Raw genomic sequence first — 20,422 nt, 5'->3', positions numbered from 1 at the left:
ATAAAATAATGAAGTAATTTGAGTCACTTCTTCTAAAAAAAAAAAAAAAAGGAAGGAAGAAAGAAAGAAAAAAGAAAAAAAGTGAATCTATTTAACTGTGGATAATAACCAAAAGCATAGAGAAGGCACCTAACTGTGAATTTCTTCAATGTACTGCAAATAGAAATTAATTATGAGTGGGTGATAACACGGTTAAATGCCACCCAAAGTTAAATTAAATCTGAGAAACCATATGGCCTCCACAGGAGCTTTGTGAATCGAAACCATATTCAGAAAGAAATGAAGGAGGGGCAGTGCCTGGGTGGCTCAGTCGGTTGAGCTTCCAACTCTTGATTTTGGCTCCGGTGGATCACAATTTCACGGTTGGCTGGATCGAGCCCCGCAGTCGGGCTCTGCACTGACAGTGCAAAGCCTGCTTGGGATTTTCTCTCCATCCCCCTCTCTCTACTCCTCCCCTGCTCATGTGCACACACACACTTTCTCTCTCAAAATAAATAAACTTAAAAAAAAAAAAGAAACCAAGGAAAGGAAGCAGGAAGCGAGGGATGGAGGAAGAAGAGAAGGAAAGGCAGAAGAAACAGTTTTAAATATTAGTACTTTTTTGAAAAATAAATCTCTAGTATGCACTACATAATATAATATAGAAGCTAGTGTATGAAGTTTGACTACCTGATGAGGAATAAAAGCAAATAAAAACAATGATAATAAAACTCAGGAAAACAAGTCATTTCATAAATTTTTAAAAAGAATTAAATAATTTTCTATCATGGCACACAGAAATCATATAACCTATATATAAAAGATATGTGAATTAAAGCATAAATAATGCATCTCACCCTAATTACTCATTCTAACATAATGGTGTTTTAAGTGTAGTGGCACAGGGTTAACAAGGAGTAAGTTGTTTTTGTTTTAGTTGCCTGTGTTAGGGCAAGTCAATTAACCTACTAACCTCAAATACCTACATGTGCAAAAGAAGATAAATATTTGCCCTGCCCAGTTACAAGTTATTGTATACTAATAATGAGACAACATGTTTGAAAGCAATCTATAAATTAAGTGCTATTTAAATATATGGTAGTATATTTTCTAATTCTGTAGCCATAGCATAATACAGTATCCCACATCATCTAAAAATATGAAAGCTCTAGATTATTTAATATTAATAATTACAGAAGATTAAACCCTGAAAGTGTTTTAGGGAATTAAAAATTGATAGGTATAATATTTTACATTATAATACATGTTTGAGAAGCCGTAAGTGCCAAGCAAAACTAATAACACATAGATAACTTACATGAAAGCATTTTAGACAAAGTGCTAAGGAAAAGTGCTCCCAACTTATTTATTAGCTGTTTCCTGACTTTGGCAGAGTTAATGTCTTCAGTAAGAGAAGTAAAACACAAAATAACTGAAACATTATTATTTTCCACAGGCATGTATTTTGTCTGAAAATGTATAAAATCTACACAAAACATTTCTTTCTTTTTTTTTTTTTTTAAGATTTTTCATTTATTTTTATGGAGACAACATGAGACAGCAGGGGAGGAGCAGCCAGAATAGAGAATACCAAGCAGAGTCTGCACTGTCAGCACAGAGCCCGACGCAGGGCTCAGGGCTTGAAATCACAAACCATGAGATCATGACCTGAGCCAAGATCAACTGTCAGATGCTTAACTGACTGAGCCACCCAGACACCCCCTATACCTAACATTTCTATAATACTGTTGCAAATAAAAAACTAGAAGCAGAAAGTAACTATGTATATAAATTGATAAATCTAGTAAGATGTATTCTATATACACAGAAATATTCAGAATTATTTAATTTCTCAATGATTAATCTTCTAATTACAAATATTTGTGCTTTCTCAGGGTGCCTGGGTGGCTCAGTCGATTAAGCGTCCAACTTTGGCTCAGGTCGTGATCTTGCAGTCTGTGAGTTTGAGTCCCGTGTCAGGCTCTGTGCTGACAGCTCATAACCTGGAGCCGTCTTCAGATTCTGTGTCTCCCGCTCTCTCTGCCCCTCCCCCACTCATGCTTGCGCGCTCTCTCTCTCTCTGAAAAATAAACATTAAAAAAAAATTTGTGCCTTTTCAGTATATTCTTACATATTATAGGACAAAAGTCTATTCAGAAGCATACTGAAAAAGAAACTTCAACTTAATTTTACTTAATAATTCATATTGTATTCATATCAAAAAGTATTAAGAAAAGATGGCTCAAAGACCATGATTTTACAATTTAAAAAAATCATAAAAGTTTTGAACCAGAGGGGTTAAAATGATTTCATTTTACAGATGAGGCCTAAAGAGATCCACTGCTTGTCTAAAATTATTATATATCTGGTTCCTGAGAAGCCAAGCAGGATTAATAATGCCCAGACCAGTACATGCTTCATTTCTCCACAACATATTAATGAAAAAATAAAATAAAAATCTGGACATAATCTAACTATAAATATAAAGTGAAAATTTTAATGGTAATATATTTGTTTCGCTGGAAACAAAATGGGTTTTTAGACATGTAAGATAAATTGTTCCAGCACTTGGGTATAAATGTAAGAGCCAACTATAAAAAAATTCTTAGTCTCTGCTGTAATAACATATAAAAAGCATACAAAAAAGCTAAATACAAAGAACTGATAAAAACTAAGATTTTAAAAATGAAATCACCTATTTATCTATAGAGGGGATCAGCAAATACAAAGAAACACATACCATCATAAACCTGTCATGTTAGGTAATGCTTTGTTGGCCAAGAGAGCAGAGTACCATATAAATTTCAGCTGTCGGGGCACCTGGGTAGCTCAGTCGGTTAAGCCTCCAACTTCTGCTCAGGTCATGATCTCGCAGTTTGTGGGTTTGAGCCCCATGTCAGGGGCTGTGCTGACAGCTGTCTGTGCTGACAGCTCAGAGCCTGAAGCCTACTTCAGATTCTGTGTTTCCCTCTCTCTCTTCCCCTCCCCAGCTCATGCTCTATCTCTAAAATAAACATTAAAATTAAAAAACAAAAAAACAAATTTCAGTTAACTCAGCTAAGTCAAAAGTGAAACACTGCTCTTGGGAAATAGATATGGAAAATGAAAAGCCTATCCATATTATATTCCAAAGAATATAAGAATCAAGGAAAGAAATTTTTCAAAATATAAAAACTGTTAGTCATTGCTGCAATATCATGTGAAGCTTATGAAAGAGCTTGGAGAAGTACCTTCTAAAGTGCAGGTGAAGAAGGAATTATGAAAAGCTGATATGTTATCAATATACATGTTCTTGATGTGGAGAGACTGGAGGAAATTCCCAAAGATATACATGTGGCAGAGATGATATCTGACTAAATTAGTGGACTAATTTCCAATAAGGAAGAACACAAAACCTGAACTTTTAGGTCAACATGCCATCGTAGAAAGGGAGGGAAGGAGGTGAAGTGAAGAAGAAAAAATGAACACAATTCACAGGGAGGAAAAATAAATGACACAAATTTCAAACAGACACACACACACACAGTGTGAAATTTCATCTTTGACATAACCTGAAAGAGTATTAAGACTAATGGTAAGATATAACGTGTCTCATAAATGAGTAAATGAGATCTGAAAAGAAAGCACGTAAGTCCTACCTTACAATATTTGCCCCTACTTATGAATAATAACTTCCTAAAATTATTATTTTTTTTTAATTTTTTTCAACGTTTATTTATTTTTGGGACAGAGAGAGACAGAGCATGAACGGGAGAGGGGCAGAGAGAGAGGGAGACACAGAATCGGAAACAGGCTCCAGGCTCTGAGTCATCAGCCCAGAGCCTGACGCGGGGCTCGAACTCACGGACCACGAGATCGTGACCTGGCTGAAGTCGGACGCTTAACCGACTGCACCACCCAGGCGCCCCTAAAATTATTATTTTTTAACTAATTAACACAAACTAGAGTAATCATTAAAAGTACGCTTTGGTATGGGGCTTATCTGATACACTGGAAATTCATAGGCATCATAGTAAATCAAAAATATGGTTTCAGCAACAGAATCTGGATAAGCAAAGTTTAACTAAAACCACATCACTGTAATTACTGAATTTCAATTTAAAAAATCAGTATACTGAATGATAGCACCGATGAGCATGCCTGCTATCAGTATCCTGCACCACAGAGCAGCATCGTAAGTCTTCCATGAAATAAAGCCAGAGTGCGCTGAATCAACTGCTATCACAACGATGACCCAAGAGGGGACTTCTACTACCCAAGATCCATATGAAATGTGGCTACAATTCTGTAACCTGTGCTACTCACCTTGTCTTTGAAGATATGTGGATTTTGGTATATAAAATCTCGGTAACTTTCTGTTCGCACTTTGTCCTAGAGGGGAGAGAAAAACATTCTGTTTACAGGATAGACTAAAAATATAAAACGTTTTAGGAAGCTATTTGTTATTTTATCACAAATTGCTAATTTCCAAAGTTATTTTTTGCTTGGAAAGCCAAGCTTAATTTTTTTGTCCTAAAAGAAAACAATAAAAAAAACAGAAATACCAACAACACCCAAAGAACATGTTTCAGAAAATCACTAAAAGTCAAACAAGATCGAAGTTCTTAAAAGATGTATACATTTTTTGTCTTGACATGCATTGTCATTATAAGACTTCAACTAATAATTAAAGCTAATAGAAGATGAACATGAGGTCTTGCTCCTTTCAATAGAGGCTGACTCCTTGTAGTAGAGGGACACTGCTATGTTAAATGTTAAAATGCTGTATCAAAACATGGGAGAAAAATATCCAAAACAGATAAATGTAAAACTTACAGTTAAATACAAAAAATGAATTTACACTGAGTATGGTTATTCTAAGAAAGTCTACCAATCAGCACCTAGCTGATTTATAATCCTGTTTTGTTTATAGAAATGTCTGTTGTAGGAAATGATGCTTAAAAGCCTGTAATCCTGAAGATAAATCATTGGAGCCCTGCAGCCCACATTTATGAGACTTCTCCACTCTGAAGTCTCACATGACCTGTACCTAAGACAGGCATCGAATGTGAACATTTAGTTTCGCTCATGAAAAGAGCAGATTCCCTTTTAAATTACTTCAGTTGAGACCTACAAAGACAGCGAATTAAGCAGGAAGGGGCTCTGCTGCCAAGTAAATAAAATGAGCACAATAAAAAGAGGTCAGCAATTCCAGTTTGGGGTTTCACACCAGCCAAAAAGAAACGTTACACCAAGTGCTACAATATCAAAATTTCGGCAATACACATACTTCAAAAAACATTTTTAAGCCAATACCGGGAAATTTTTTATTAAAAAAATATAAAGAAGTTCTCAGATTAAAAGCCATGTAGTTTTTACTTAATTACAGGATATAAAAATGGGGAGGTGCACAATTAAAATTCTGTGTTTTCTGTTAGAATTCTAATTGCTTCACAAACAAAAATTTTAAATCAGGTTTATTAAACCTTTCCCTGAAGTTATTTTAAGAATTACTGAGAGAATCTAATGTTTAAATAAACTCACACATGTTAAATAATGAAAAGTCTCTTTAAAAAAAATATACCATTCCATACATTTTTGGGTCATTTTTATACTCTCCATACACTACAAGCGGTGATTTTCTACTGCGTGAACATCAGCCCATCAGCTCTCGCCAATCACACCGCCTCACCACTACTCCAACTTCATCACTCACACCCCAACTCCTGTCCTAAATCCGTGCACCACTGCTCCCGCAACTGCAGTCCTTCGTCTCCTCCATGCCTGGCTCATCCTACAGATTCATGTGCTTTCGTTCACATGCTCACCCTGCTGCAACAAAATCCAAAGTATACCAAACACAGTGCCTTGGACATAGCAGAGCTTCAATTTAATAACTGAAAAAAAAATCCAGTGAACATGAAAATGCAAGAAATAAAAGACTAGCACTCCTAACCACTTCTAAGAATGTATTCTCAGAAAAGACTAACACTTCAATACAGAATAAGGCAATAAATAGAAATTTTAAAAATTACTGTTTTCAACAACCTATTAAAACTAAGAAACACACAAGAAAAATAGAATTACTAAGAAGCAAAACAATCTTTTAAGACTAGTCAAGTCCCATGGAATTATTCCTACAAATATAAAAAAAAATATTAAAAATGAGACTACAGAAGAGTTATATAGCATAAATTTCATGTACATATAAACAGCAGTGTGTTTCAAATGGATAGGCTGATGAAGGGGGAGGGACTGCACAAGTCAGCTGCAGACACCATGAGAAGAATGCGGTAAAGAAAAGTTATTTAATGGTACTATGATCTGTGATAAACGTTCACCAGGATGAACAGTATTTTTCTTAGAAAAAAAGAGAGTGATGCATCTCAGACTTACAACATTAGTCAACAATGACTTCAGAAAGATAAAGTGGTGAAGGATTTTGTAAGTTCATGTAATCCATCCCTCCACTGACTGTATCTCTGGAATTCAAAACCATTATCTTCATCTGAACTCCAGAAAGTAAGATCACAAAGTACCTTTCTTTATAATTATAATCACAGCATATGCCAAAACAGTGTCATTGAACTATCTGAGGCTAAACAACCAAAAATCGAAATACTATTCCTATAAAAGCAAGGCCAGTTCTGAGCATTAAGATAAGTTGTATACGTGTTTCTCCATTCTAAGTTCTTTATAAAGATCAAGTGAGATCTAGTAGCACAACATTAAATAGATTATGTGTGCTAAAAAATGTTTTGATAAGAAACAAAATATTACTCGATACACAGAACATTTCCTACTCATCCACAGCACATAGCTTAGCATAATATAAAAAATCCTCTAGTTACGGACATACAGCTACAAATGTCCACAACAGACATTTGGAAGTAAGTACTCAAACTGGACTTCCCGGATGACTGTACCTAGGACACTTTTATGTACTACCTACTTGAAGTCTCAGTAATCTTATCTGTCAGAAAATCCAACACAATTTCCATACCAAAGCCATTAAAGGTTCATGGCATTTAAATTGATGGGGTGATTTAAAATGACAAACATGGGCTTAAGTGAATTCCTTAAAAAGAAAAATTCTAGATGCGTAAAATTAATTTTAACAAAGGAAACAGAGCAAATCAATTTTTTTTAAACAAACTCACTCTGGACTTAAAATAACTTATCATTTATAAGATAACTGTTATTTATAATGCTATGCCATAACTCAAGTGACAACAAGAAATACAACCGTGACATGTCATTGGTAAAGAAATGACATGACACTACTTTAAAAGACCCCAAGTAGTTACAATTGCTATTAATCAGCAGACCTCCACTCTATGATCTTGCAAATCTGACTCAATAAATACATACATGTTATTAAATATCCCTAGTTATTTTAAATGCATAGCTGTCAGGGGAACATGGTCTTAGGGCTTCCATAAAATAAAACAATCTTGTGTGGAAGGATTTACGAATGAATTTTTTGCTGGCTGGTTTTAAGAAAAGGTAGTGGCCTCCAAAAATGCACAGAGATGAACATCTAACATTTTCAATAAATTTTTTACATTCCAATGTTTGTTTTACTATAAATACTTTTAGTTTCAATGCATTAAAAAATTACACCTTACTGTTTTACAATCTATAATACATGATACAATGCATAATTGCCAGGTACAGCTAGAAATCTACTTATATTTTACATGGGTCTTATCATTATAAAAATTAAAACCAACCAAATTTAAAAACCTGATTTGATCAATTTAGGAAATTGATTTCAAATGTAAAAAAGTTATGCCATGACAACTGTGAGAATTATTTCTTAACTTTGTACCAAAGAATTATTTGCTCAGACTGAGGTCAATATTACCATATAACATACTAAAATTAATCGTTCCCTTTGTACATTAAAAGGCAAATATATAACTTATTTGTTCCTATTTAACAGTTGCTCCTGAGAAAACAAAAATCAGCAGCAGTTGTTTTTTTCTGATGTTCTATTTCAAGCAAAAGATTTCCTAATAAAGATTAATAATGATCTTCAATAGAATTTGCAGTGACTGTGATGCTCCTGTAGCCTTTTGAACCCAAGATGTGCTATTAAGCACCAAAGAGATTTAACAAGCAGTTCAAACAAAACAAAACAAAACAAAAAATGACCAGTTCTCCTATAGCATATGTATTAAGAACTTGTTTTATTCTATTTTTCCTTTAGTATGGACTTGGTACTTTTGTGCTCTTCTCTACCTTTAGCATTTCTTCATGTATCCCATAATGCCCGTATGAGCTGAAATAAACACCATCCTCATCTTCCTGGAGGTCTGAAATGGCAGTAGTAGATGACGAGCAGGTTCTGACATCTGCGTTCATCACAAAATCCTGAGCAAATTGTCTGTAATCAATTTGAAATAGACCCTTGAGACAGGTTTATTGGACCGTGAAAAAAGGAAAGGCTAGAGGTTGAGGGAGAGGAATGGGGAGGGAGTGGGGCGTGCAGTGTGATGAGCCTTCTAACTCCATTCTATCTTAAGCAACTGAAAGCTCCCCCTGCTGGATCTCAAGCAATGGCATATGCAAACCCAGTTGTAAACATTCCTTCTGCAAACCACAAAAACACTGCCAACTGCAGATTAGAGCTGTTTGTATCTTTCGACTGAACAAAAGCACATTGTCTTTATTCAACTTTATTATTTCTGCTGTTCTAAAATCTTATTGTAGCAGCTGAATCGATGTGGTTTATTTCAACACTATTAATATTCTTTAAAACCATATTATGTATGTCATGGAAAGGTAGTAAGGGCAGAAAGTTGACCCAAATGGAGAATTATTTACATACACCACCACCATGGACTCCAGCTCTAAAACTCAGTTCTCTCTCTGATCACAATACATTAGAATCTATAATGCGGCGCCTGGGTGGCCCAGTCAGTTGAGCATCTGACTCTTGATTTCAGCTCAGGTCATAATCTCACGGTTCCTGAGTTCGAGCCCCCACATCGAGCTCTGCACTGCTAGCACGAAGCCTGCTTGAAATTCTCTGTCTCCCTCTCTCTCTGCCCCCCCCCCCCCCGGGCTCACAAGTATGCATGGGCTCTCTCACTCTCTCTCAAAAATAAACAAACATAAAAAAAAAAAGAATCTATATGTATATAATGGGGGAGAGTTGTCGTTGGTTACTGGATTACCCAGCATATAATCTGAAAAACAGGGAAAGAGAACCACAATCACCTATACTATCTTCCCTACTGAATATTCTAGCAAACCATCAAATGGGTACTGAGGGAATGGCAACCAACTTACAAATCCAATAGCTAACACTATACTTGGTAGGAATGCAGAATCTCAGGCCCTGTTTCAGATCTCTGACTCAGAACCTACAGTTTAACGAATTCCCAGGTGATTCATATGCACATTAAATTCTGTGTAGTGCCAGTAGAAAGCTAATTTACCCACTGAAGAAAATCATCCTATGTATCTGGTTTCTTTCTTTCTTTTTTTTTTTTTTTTAATTATTTTTAATATTTACTTATTTTTGAGAAAGAGAGAGAGAGACAGAGCATGAGCAGGGAACGATGGGCAGAGAGACAGAGGGAGACACAGAATCCGAAGCAGACTCCAGGTTCTGAGCTGTCAGCACAGAGCCCGATGCGGGGCTTGACTCAAGAACCATGAGATCATGACCTGAGCCACCCAGGCTCCCGGTGGTTTTCTAATTAAATACTACCTAATTATACTTTGATTCTTTAAAAACAAAAATTTCAACACTGTATTTTCCCCAAACCTAAAAAATATTAATCACTTCCCTTTAAAAGCCTAGGAGAGAAAAAGTAAAATGGAGAAATGTATTAGATATAGAGTAATTCAAAGAACAAAAGCTCTCAAGAGGGTAACACTCCCAGAAAAATTACCATTAGTACAAAAGTAATTATAAAGAAGTATGTGAGAACAGGTAAAACCACAGAATTTTATGTTAATCAACTATATCTATAACATATTAAAATGTTGCATATCATTAAAATAAACTTAAAGTTAGATACCTACATTGTGCTTTCCAATATACAAAATGTTTTAGCACATTCCACTTTATTATATAAGTCGTATTACTTTCGGAATCTAAATAACGAATTTTCTGTTAAGACTGATAAATTACTTCATTCTTTGCAGATCCTCACGTGCTCTAGCTAATGCAGCTTCAGCAGACAGTGCTCTGGCTTCCATATGTTTCAATTTTTCAACAACAGATGTATTTTCACTGAGTCCATTGGGGTATGAGAATGGGAGTGACACCGGTTCATAAAGATCTTCTACGTCTAAGGAAGGAATGGACGTTATTATTAAGCTATCTTCTAACAATGAAGCAAATACAAACATGTTAACTCAGAATAAATATATTCTGAGGGCCTGTTATGCAGCCAACTGAGAAAAACTTGTAAAAGTACTTTTAATTAAATAAATATTTAATACTGAAGCGGTTTCCATTTAAATTTAAAGAGCATGCTATTAAAGTTTTTCATTAGGTAGCTAAGTTAACCACATATAAAAGTGTTAATTATACTGAACCAAACCCAGAAAGAAACAAAAAGGCATTAATTATACTGAACCAAACCCAAGAAGAAACAAAAAAGTGGAAGGAAACAGCTCTAATATGTACTTATCACCATATTTCTTTCAAGTACACATATTACATTTCATTTCTCCTCAAAACAAACCTAGGATATAAATATTTCTATTTTAGGGCATTGGAAAATAAATTTCAGAGAAATTAAGTGACTAGCCCAAAGTCATTTGAACATTTCATAAAAAAAACTAAGATTCCCACCATGCCTGCCCTCCTAGCTCACGTTCTTGCCACTACACATGGTTCCTTCTCAGACTCTGGGTCTTTATCTATAGAATAACAGGTATTACATTTACATATTCACTAAGGACAGTATGCACATAAAGAATTCTATATACTCAGGTAAGTTTTTCATCCTGTGTAAGGGGCAGTGCAATCTATACACTGAGGTCTTATTGCTGATATTGAATATCCTGATTCCTAACATTATTAAAAATTCTTGGTTTAAATTTAATTTCACTATGTATAATTATTAACTTCCACTGTAGAACTAATAACTCTGCAAAAAGAGGTTAACACATGGAGCTAGTGAGTATTATAAAATCCCATGTCTATTTACCAGTCCAATTAACTTTCAGATCAACATAAAGCAATAAAAGCAATGAAGATACATCTTCTCTTCAGTATAGCACTGGGAGAAATATGGCTTTTTTTCTTATCGCCAGCTGTTAGCGGTGACACTTCTTTAGAGTTGGGACAAAATAACCAAGCTTAACAAATACACGAGAGGGGTGCCCGGGTGGCTCAGCCGGTTAAGCATTCGACTCTTGATTTCAGCTCAGATCATGATCTCACAGTCGTAAGATCGAGCCCTGCGTTGGGCTCCATGCTAAGCGTGGAGCCTGCTTGGGATTCTCTCTCTCAAAAAATAAAGATTAAAAAAAAAAGGGAAACAAGTACATTAGAATATTGTAACTTAGACACTAGAGCCTAAGTTCAACTTCTTATAAAAACAGTACAGCAGTATACCACTAAACTCTAATCCATCTGGCAGAATACGGAGTCATTTGTTTTAAAAAACTATAGATTCGTTCACTATTTAATTCACTAAAAATTAACGAGAGCAACAAAGTATGTCCAAACTATTTAAGGACAGCACCATATTTTCTACTTCGTACTACAACTTTCACTGTGTATCTCATTTTCAAACTTCTTCAAGGGGCGCCTGGGTGGCTCAGACGGTTAAGTGCCTGACTTCAGCTCAGGTCATGATCTCACGGTTCATGGGTTCAAGCTCCTCATCGGGCTCTGTGCTGACAGCTCAGAGCCTGGAGCCTGCTTTGGATTCTGTGTGTGTGTGTGTCTCTCTCTCTGCCCCCTCCCCCACTGTGTTCTGTCCTTCTGTCTCTGTCTCTCAAAAATAAACATTAAAACAAAACAAAACAAAACAAAAAAAACTTCTACACAGTTTGCCAGCCAAGCTGTTAGTTTAAGTTACAGATTAGAACTAATTAAAGGAATTGATTTCTTTGTTTTAGCAAGTTTCTGTTTTGCTTTTTGCTGCAATGAAAGGCAAAGTAAAAACTTTCAACACTAATAATACATAGACAACCATATACTAAAGCTTAAATGTTGAAAAGGAGGAAGGATTCAGTAAACATTAAGATCCATAACTACAATTTATCAAAACAGTCTAATTCAAAGTCTTAAACCATATTCAGGAAGATGAATTTCCACATCTACATTCTGTCTTAGGAGGTTCAAATCACCTACATTCTGTCTTAGGAGGTTCATTTTGGCAGCTGAGAACTACCACAAAGGATGTCAATTTGTCAAGACGACATAACAATTATAAATGAGTATTAACCTCACAAAAGCAAAAACTGATAGAATTAAAAGGAAAAAACAGACAATTCTTCAATCACAGAAATGTAAATACACCTCTATCAACAACTGATGAATTAGATTAGAAAAATCCAAAAATATACAAAAGTCAGAACTAAAATAATCAGCACCTTGAACGAATTATTTTTAGAATCCTGCACCCAAGAACTGTATCAGACGCTTTTTGTAGAGTACCAATCACTAATTTTGTAGTTTGTCCGTCAACCTGGGTTTGTCTGTTTTTTCATTAGTGGAATAAAGTTACACATTCTTGGCAAGAACAGCAGAAAAATGATGTTGTGTTCTGACTGCATTTTACCAAAGGGTTTCTTGGTGTCAGTATGACTCATTAATGATGATGTTAACCTTGATCACTTGGTTGTGGTAGTGTCTGCTAGAAAAGTTAACATCTCCTTTGCACTTAAATTTCTTGAGGGAGATACTTTGAACCTGTTTCACCTTAAATTTCTGCCCACTAATCTTAGCATCCATTGGTGGATCTTTTCTGCAAATTATTACTGTGGTGTTTGCCTAACAGTGATTTTCTATTTCTCTCTTCTCTTCCACATTTATTAATGAAAATTTTACTCTAAGATCAAGCTGTTCCTTCTCCATTTATTTGATTGACTACATCATTATGGATTCATGGATATTTATTCTATCCTGTGGATTAAAACCCAATAGTATCACTTTCTGTGTTGCTCAAATTACTCCAGCTTTGACCACTAGGATTCCTTCAGGTTGGCTCCGGTATTCTTTTGTTAAGTCCCCTCCTCACCCACCTTTTCCTTTTTTTTCTTTTTTTAATTTTTTTTTAACTATTTATTTTTGAGACAGAGAGAGACAGAGCACGAACAGGGGAGGGTCAGCGAGAGGGAGACACAGAATCTGAAACAGGCTCCAGGCTCTGAGCTGTCAGCACAGAGCCCGACGCGGGGCTTGAACTCACGGACCGCGAGATCATGACCTGCGCCAAAGTCGACCGCTTAACCGACTGAGCCACCCAGGCGCCCTGCCACCACCTTTTCTTTTTAAGTACGTCCTTAATTTGTGGCACAAGCTTTCCCAGACTCATCCTGTATCATCCTGCCCCATCCAAGGAATCACTCACTTCTCTAAAGAGCCTTGGTTCCTTTTACTGGATAATGGTGTTAAAATCTGGGCAGTAAGTGTGCTCATTGCTCCTGGGGTTTTTCTAGGCTCTTTCAACAGAGCTAGGAAATACATGTGTCTATACTAACCCGCACATGCACACACATCTATATTTTTGTATTTATCTGAATATATATTAAAAAGTGTGGAATTTATACTGATACTTCTGATTCCAATCTATCACCATAGGACTCATTTTATCCTTCCCTATTTTCTTATTTGAAACCTCCTTCTCTAACAGTGAAAACCTAGCTCTTATTATCCATAATATATTTACTTACTTGTCCATGCTGTTACATACAGAAAGTAGTGCCAGAATTGCTAATCCATATTCTGCGAGAAACACCTTTACTTAGATTACAGCATTTATGTAGTTCTTTTTACCTAGAGCCTCAGCACAATATCCAGTCAAGATTTCAGTTACTCACACAGTTCTTTTCTTCCCTACCCACTTCAGCTATTATACTATTCCTCTGTAATATAGTTAAGTTCATTTGTTAGTGTTTGTATTCCATTTTGCACCCCCAGTATCCTCACACACACATCCAGGATGCTTTGTTGTTGTTGTTTTACACGAAGGCTAGGAGAAATATTCCCACAGTTCTAAGAGTTGCAGCTATACAAAAAGGTACCCTCAGAGAAGTGTCACTCCCTCATTATCCCTGTAACCTCAACCCCATCATGCCTTTCTTCCCATCCCTGTCCCACTAAGTCCCGTAAGTAACTACTCTCTCTAGTTTCCAGTTTATCCTTCCTGTATTTCTTTCAACAAACAAACAGACACATGTACTTTCTCAAATCCCTTTCTTACATGAACAGACTATCATACCATAGATACTCCTTTGAGCTCTGCCTTTTCTCGTTTCACGGTATGTCTCGGATATCACTCTATCAGTTCAGAGATCTCCGTGGTTTTTAATAGATGTATACTACTCCATAGTGTGGACACACCACGGCCTACTCTATCACTCTCCTATGTACGGGGATTTAAGTTGTTGCCAATATTTGGAAATTATCATGCTGTATTGAATAATCTTGTGTATATGTCTTTTCAGGCTGTTGGAGGTATACCTTCAAGACAGATTATTATCAGAGAAACTGCTGTATTAAAAAGTAAGTACATATGCAGTTTGGTGAGGTGTTGCCAAACGCGCATTCTACTGGCAATGTATCTCCACAATGCTGACAACAGAAATGTTGTCATACTTTAAAAATATTTACCAGTCTGACAGGTGAGAAATGGTATCTCACTGTTGGACAATTTTTGAACCTTTCTGGGTGAACTAATCATGTAATTTTCCCCATTGTTCTATCAAGAGATCTTTGTCTCTCAGTGGTTAAGAGTTCTTTATATAAAAGAATATTAACCCTTTGTAGAGTATGTTTCAAATATTACACAGTACTTAAAAAAATAACTCATTTTATTTACTCGTATTTCATTAGTTTTTCCCTAATGTCCCCTTTCTGTCCAAGATCCTATCCAGGATACTTCAGTATATTCAATTGTCAGGTCTCCTTAAGCCTGTCTTCAGCAATGACAGTTTCTCAGACGCTCCTTGTTTTTGATGACCTTGACAGTTTTGAGGAGTACTGGTCAGGTAGTTTGGACAATGATACTTACTTTGTGTGTCTGATGGTTTTTCATGGTCAGAATGAGGTGATCAGTTTTAGGGAGAAAGACCAGAGGGTAAGTACCATTCTCATGACATCATATAAAGAGCTCACACTATCAACATGGTTTATCGCTGATGTGATTATCTGGCTATGTTAGTGTTTGCCAGGTTTATCCCTTGTAAAGTTACTGTTCCTCCCTTATACTTTCATTGCTTATTTTCTTAGTCATCTTTATCAATTTAGCATCTTTACATCCTCAAAGCCTAATACTTAACAGATGCTCAATAAATATTTACTGAAAGGCAGTGGAAGTGCAATAGTCAGTCATCAAGCTTGGCGCCAGAAGAATCACGACCTTCTCTTCCATCCCGCTCCACCAATGGCTAGGAGCACAGACAGAGAACACAGGCAGTGCACTCAAGGGCATGCCTGGTTCAAATTCTCCTTTTTTAACTAGGTCTCTTTAAGTGTTCCAGATCACAGTCATGACTTCATCCAAACTCCTGGAGGCCTTAGTTATTTACTAATAACAATAAATTCTCCTTTATTAAGCACTTGCCCTCTGACAGGTACTGTGCTAATACACATTATCTTTGCAACAATTTTATAAGGTAGGGCTCATTATCACCTTTTTTACAAGTTAAGGCTGAAAGAAATTAACTTTATATACCATTGGAGAGTTAGATTCACTACTGATCTGTACCCACAGTGACCAGCATACAACACTCAATATTTGTTGATCTGAATAATCTCTTCCTCTTCTGAACTGTACTACCTTTTCTACTTCTCATGAAACTTACCATATTTGACCTTATACTATAATACATGACATTTAAAAACAAAGCACTCTTATTAAGATTGCAGACTCCCTATGGGAAGGATTCCCTTATTCATGTTTCTATTACACTTAACATACTACTTTCATCCTGTGAGTGCTCAATGAATGACTTTGAATTTAGGAAGTCATGAAGAACACTTAGTGGGCACTTGTCATTTATTAAGGGGATCACTTTGGTTACTCTGGGGAGAAATGAGATTAAAGAGAATTTGTAAAAACAGGAAAGAATCAACCTGGGACTCAACAAATTTTAGAACTAGAAAGAATATCAGAAATCTGGTCTGGGTTCTTCATTTTATACATGAAGACTTAAAAACAGAAAGCTCTGTCCAGGGTCACATAGTTCCTGACTCCTACATTAAGGTCCTTAATACTACACTGTACCACCACACAACCAAATGATGGTACTACTCAAGGAAATGAGTCGTTTTCCACAGTTCTCACTATTCAGAGAAGTGCTCAAATACACACTGTTAAATTACTATATGTGAAGGCACATGTCTGTTTAGATTGGTCTTACTGGTCTGAAAACAGCAAACCCTCTACCTCACCTTACTGACACAAGAAACATAGAAGCAAATATAAACAAGGGGAAAAAACATAAATCATTAACCCTGGTAAGTTAGAACATTCAAGTATCTGTAAGAAGCCAACAGAATTTTCATAAGATCCCTGTTCAATAAGGAATGGTCAATGCACAGAGCAAGTAACTAAGTAAGAAAGCTACAGTCAGGAGATGAGAGTGGCCCTGCCCCAAGGAAGGTTGTAGAGTTAGTGCATGTAGGCAAGCCCAAGGAAATGAGTGGAATCTGTTCTGCATCAAAATAAAATCTCAGTAAACTGGATGTCTTAAGAAAAGTCAATTATCAGACTTAAATATGTCAGACAGAAGCAGCAAATATTATTGTCTGCTTTAAAATTATTTTGAATCAGTAGATTTTAAAATTATGGTTAATTTAAAATAAATTAAAAGTTTAATTAATTTTAGCAAACTAAATTAAAATTTTAGTCATAAATTTTAGTAGACTAAAAAGTAGCCTACAATTAAAAGTTATTCTCTCAAGTCTCCCTATGTTTCAGAACATCTTGTATACAATGTTTAAACAAGCTCCTATTTCTAAATTTCTCTCTGGTAATGATCAGTGTGACTAGCAGTTCTTAAAGTTAACTTTCCTATTGAGACCAACCACCTGGTGAAGTCTTCAGAGAATTAAGGAGGTAATATATTTTCCTAGAACACTTAACCACCATTTTGCCATTACAAATGACCCTACATTAAAGTAGATACTGTAAATTCATCTTACCAAATTGAAGTAATAGGTCATCTTCTAATACTGGCTTCAAATACTCTTCTTTCTCCCAAGGCACTGGGTTGTATATGGAATTCATATACTCAACTGTAGGATTCTGGATATAAAATTAATTGCATGTTTTTTCATTGTATATAATCACAAACCACCCCTAGCAAAAACTAGGAAAATTAAGTAAAAAAAAAGGAACCATGTCTACCTTATGTAAAACCTCTATTTACGGAGTCTATGTTCACCTCTCACTTCATTAACTTGATTAGATGACTGCTTACATTAACATGCAATATGGTTTCAATGTTGGATTCAATATTGTTTGGATTTGGAGGAAGTGGCAACATAAACATTCATTTGAATAGAAGAGAAAAAAGGACAAAGTATTTGAAAAATAGAAAAGACAACCACAGTACTTGGAATCACACTAGAAATTATTTCTGATCTTAGAGAAATATTGTGTATCAGTATTTCCCATTATTTGACACTCAATTACTTTTTCACATAACAACAATTCACCTCCTAGACACAGTTAAAAATGAAACGTTACTAAGCATGGTGTGTATTCATTTACTTGGTGCTGCATGTTGGACAAATTCCTAACGTCCACGATTCCCCCAATGTGATGACTGCTAAATCTAAAACAGTTTCTCATTTAGCAGTTCTTTGTATTTTTCTAAAACCAGGGCATCATTAGTCACTGTGGTGTTTCTTTTGTTTCCAAACAAAATTATAAATTAAGCTACCAACTTACCTTAAGTCTAATAAAATTTATTAGTTTAATGTAGCCATAAAATTCCAGTCCTAAAAGGGAAAAAAAAAGATAATTCATCTATTTTCATATAAGAGGAGTTTGTCTAATTGACCTGTTCTATAGAGGTTAAATAATAAAATATTTCTGTCCTCTAAACTACAACTTACAATATTTTGAATTTCTTAAGAACTAGAAATAGTAACTTTAATACTTCTGAATATCTGAAGAAACAGCCATATGGATGACAATTTTTAATGTTTTTCTTGCATTTCTAAAAAGTAGGAAGTTAATTTTTAGAATTCAAATCCTCATTTGTAAAAACAACACAAATCAGGAAAATTTGGTTGTAGATTTTAACAACTATTTGACAGTTGATATTACAGCCAAAAGTTTTAAATCCCCTATTTTTAGGGTGCCTACCAAATTATAATTTTGTCAGATATGGAGTATACAAAGTGAAATAGCTTTTATATTAAGTTAAATGATGTAAGTTAAAAAACAATGAGGCCTGTTCTCTGGTTCTCTTCTTTCCGGAATTGAAGCAGGATTTAAAGCAAGGAAAAGCAATAGAATGTCCAACCAACTGGGTATTATTTGTCATGAATAATGTTGTTATGAGAAATATAACAGCGTTGAAAATGTTTTATATGCGTAATAGCATACAAAAACCTCTATTAAATGAAAAAAATTACAAAATTATTTTTAAAAACTTAACTATTTTTGAGAGAGAGAGACAGAGCCCGCACAAGCAGGGGAGGGGCAGAGAAAGAGAGCAGGCTCCAGGGTCTGAGCTGCCAGCACAGAGCCCAATGTGGGGCTTGAGCTCACGAACCTGAGCTGAAGTCAGGTGCTTAACCAAAGGGGCCACCCAGGCATACCTCAAAATTATATTTAAAGTATGATTCCAATTCAGTTTTAAAATGCACATAAAGGGACGCACTGACAGCGCAGAGCCTGCTTGGGATTCTCTCCCTCTCTCTCTCTGCTCCTCCCCTATTCGTGCGCACACTCTCTCTCTCAAATAAACAAACATTAAAAAATGCACATAAAAAAATGAATGAGAATAAGTCATTCATGTCTTACAAAAGCAGTTGCAGCTGAATTTATGATTTATAAATGTCTCACATGTTTAATGTCTTTTCTAGTTGATAGTAAATGCAGGGAATAAAAAAACAATTCTGTATTTAATTTTAGTGGAATAGTGTAGCACTTTTGCATCCATTTAAAGAAGTAGAAGACTTTAATTATAAAGGAAGCATGTGTAAATGCAAGTTTCAAAAGAATCATCATCTAAGTATTTTGCTTACCACCTTAACTTCATCATTCCTTTTTCTATCCTCTTACCAAACTCAACTTTGTATGCCCTGAAGTTCATGTTATGCTTTGACCTGGTGAGCTTTTTCCATAATGTCCACCACCCTTTCCAAAGTCCACTTCTGTCCTTGCTCTCCCTAGTTCTAATATGATAAAAATGCAATCACATGCCAACGTTGTTTTTCCTTTTTAGTTGTGAAGTCAACATAAGCTTAAATACAGTGAATCTTATCTAGAAGAATGACTTATAATTAGTCCTTCTTCAAAGGCCACTTGTCAAAAAAACTTCATTAGATAGGCTGCTTCTATATTTTTCACCATATTGAACTTGTAGAGGAAAGGAAAGTTCTGGAAGAATACAAAGTTTGAACTTAAATTTCACAACAAAAATTTCCTTCATTCTAAAAAATACTCACCATGTTTATGGACCATGTTATCAATATTAAATTGATGTTCAGACTTACAATGTGAAAATGTTTCTTCAGCAGATGTAAATAACCTGAAAAATCAAGTGACAGCTTTATGAAACAGTCCCCTCAAAAGTCTAAATATGGATTTCATGTAAAATATATACCCCCCTTCTGGTGGTTTCTAAGAAAAAAACAAACGTACCTGTACATGAGACGAACCCAGCACCACTACAGGGAATTAGAACTTCTGAGTCCCATTTTACCCCCCTAACAACCTTTTTAAATGTCAAAGTTAATTTATTTGCCAAATAATAGCACTGAGGTGATCAGAAGGCTTTTAAGGAAGAGAACTCCCTTTGATAGATTCTATTTCCCTCAAGACATGAAAATTCCCTACAGAAGATTCTTTTCTCCTCTCTGTCAGTGCTGCTTCCAGAGGCTTTGAACTGCAACAGCTCAAACTGCTTTTAGAAATAAAGCATAACATGTAATTTTTACAGCTGGCATATTCCCAAAGTGCCATATTTCAAAGGTAATCTTGTAGTGTTCTGAAAGTACTTGTGTTACGGACATTGTGAGGACCAGGCCTCTTTATGATGTGACCTGCAAAACTGAAGGACACTTAAGATAGAAATATACAGC

The 20,422-nt window shown here is 35.5% G+C and overlaps 1 protein-coding gene across 1 annotated transcript in view; it reads right to left on the bottom strand.

Moving 5' to 3' along the window:
- Positions 1 to 20,422, bottom strand: part of PRMT3 (protein arginine methyltransferase 3) — a 143,193-nt gene that overhangs the window by 121,067 nt on the left and 1,704 nt on the right. Inside the window, exons 3-8 of the mRNA XM_003993064.5 lie at positions 19,787 to 19,869; positions 18,057 to 18,106; positions 17,306 to 17,408; positions 10,106 to 10,265; positions 8,203 to 8,347; positions 4,285 to 4,350 (exon numbers count right to left, since the gene is read on the bottom strand). Of these exons, the coding sequence (XP_003993113.1) occupies positions 4,285 to 4,350; positions 8,203 to 8,347; positions 10,106 to 10,265; positions 17,306 to 17,408; positions 18,057 to 18,106; positions 19,787 to 19,869 (607 nt within the window). The remainder of the gene's footprint in view (positions 1 to 4,284; positions 4,351 to 8,202; positions 8,348 to 10,105; positions 10,266 to 17,305; positions 17,409 to 18,056; positions 18,107 to 19,786; positions 19,870 to 20,422) is intronic.

The sequence above is a fragment of the Felis catus genome, chromosome D1 (assembly GCF_018350175.1).
Source record: "Felis catus isolate Fca126 chromosome D1, F.catus_Fca126_mat1.0, whole genome shotgun sequence".
Classification (NCBI taxonomy): Eukaryota; Metazoa; Chordata; class Mammalia; order Carnivora; family Felidae; genus Felis; species Felis catus.
Note: the sequence above shows the minus strand (reverse complement) of the source record. Positions and strands in the feature narration are given on the sequence as shown.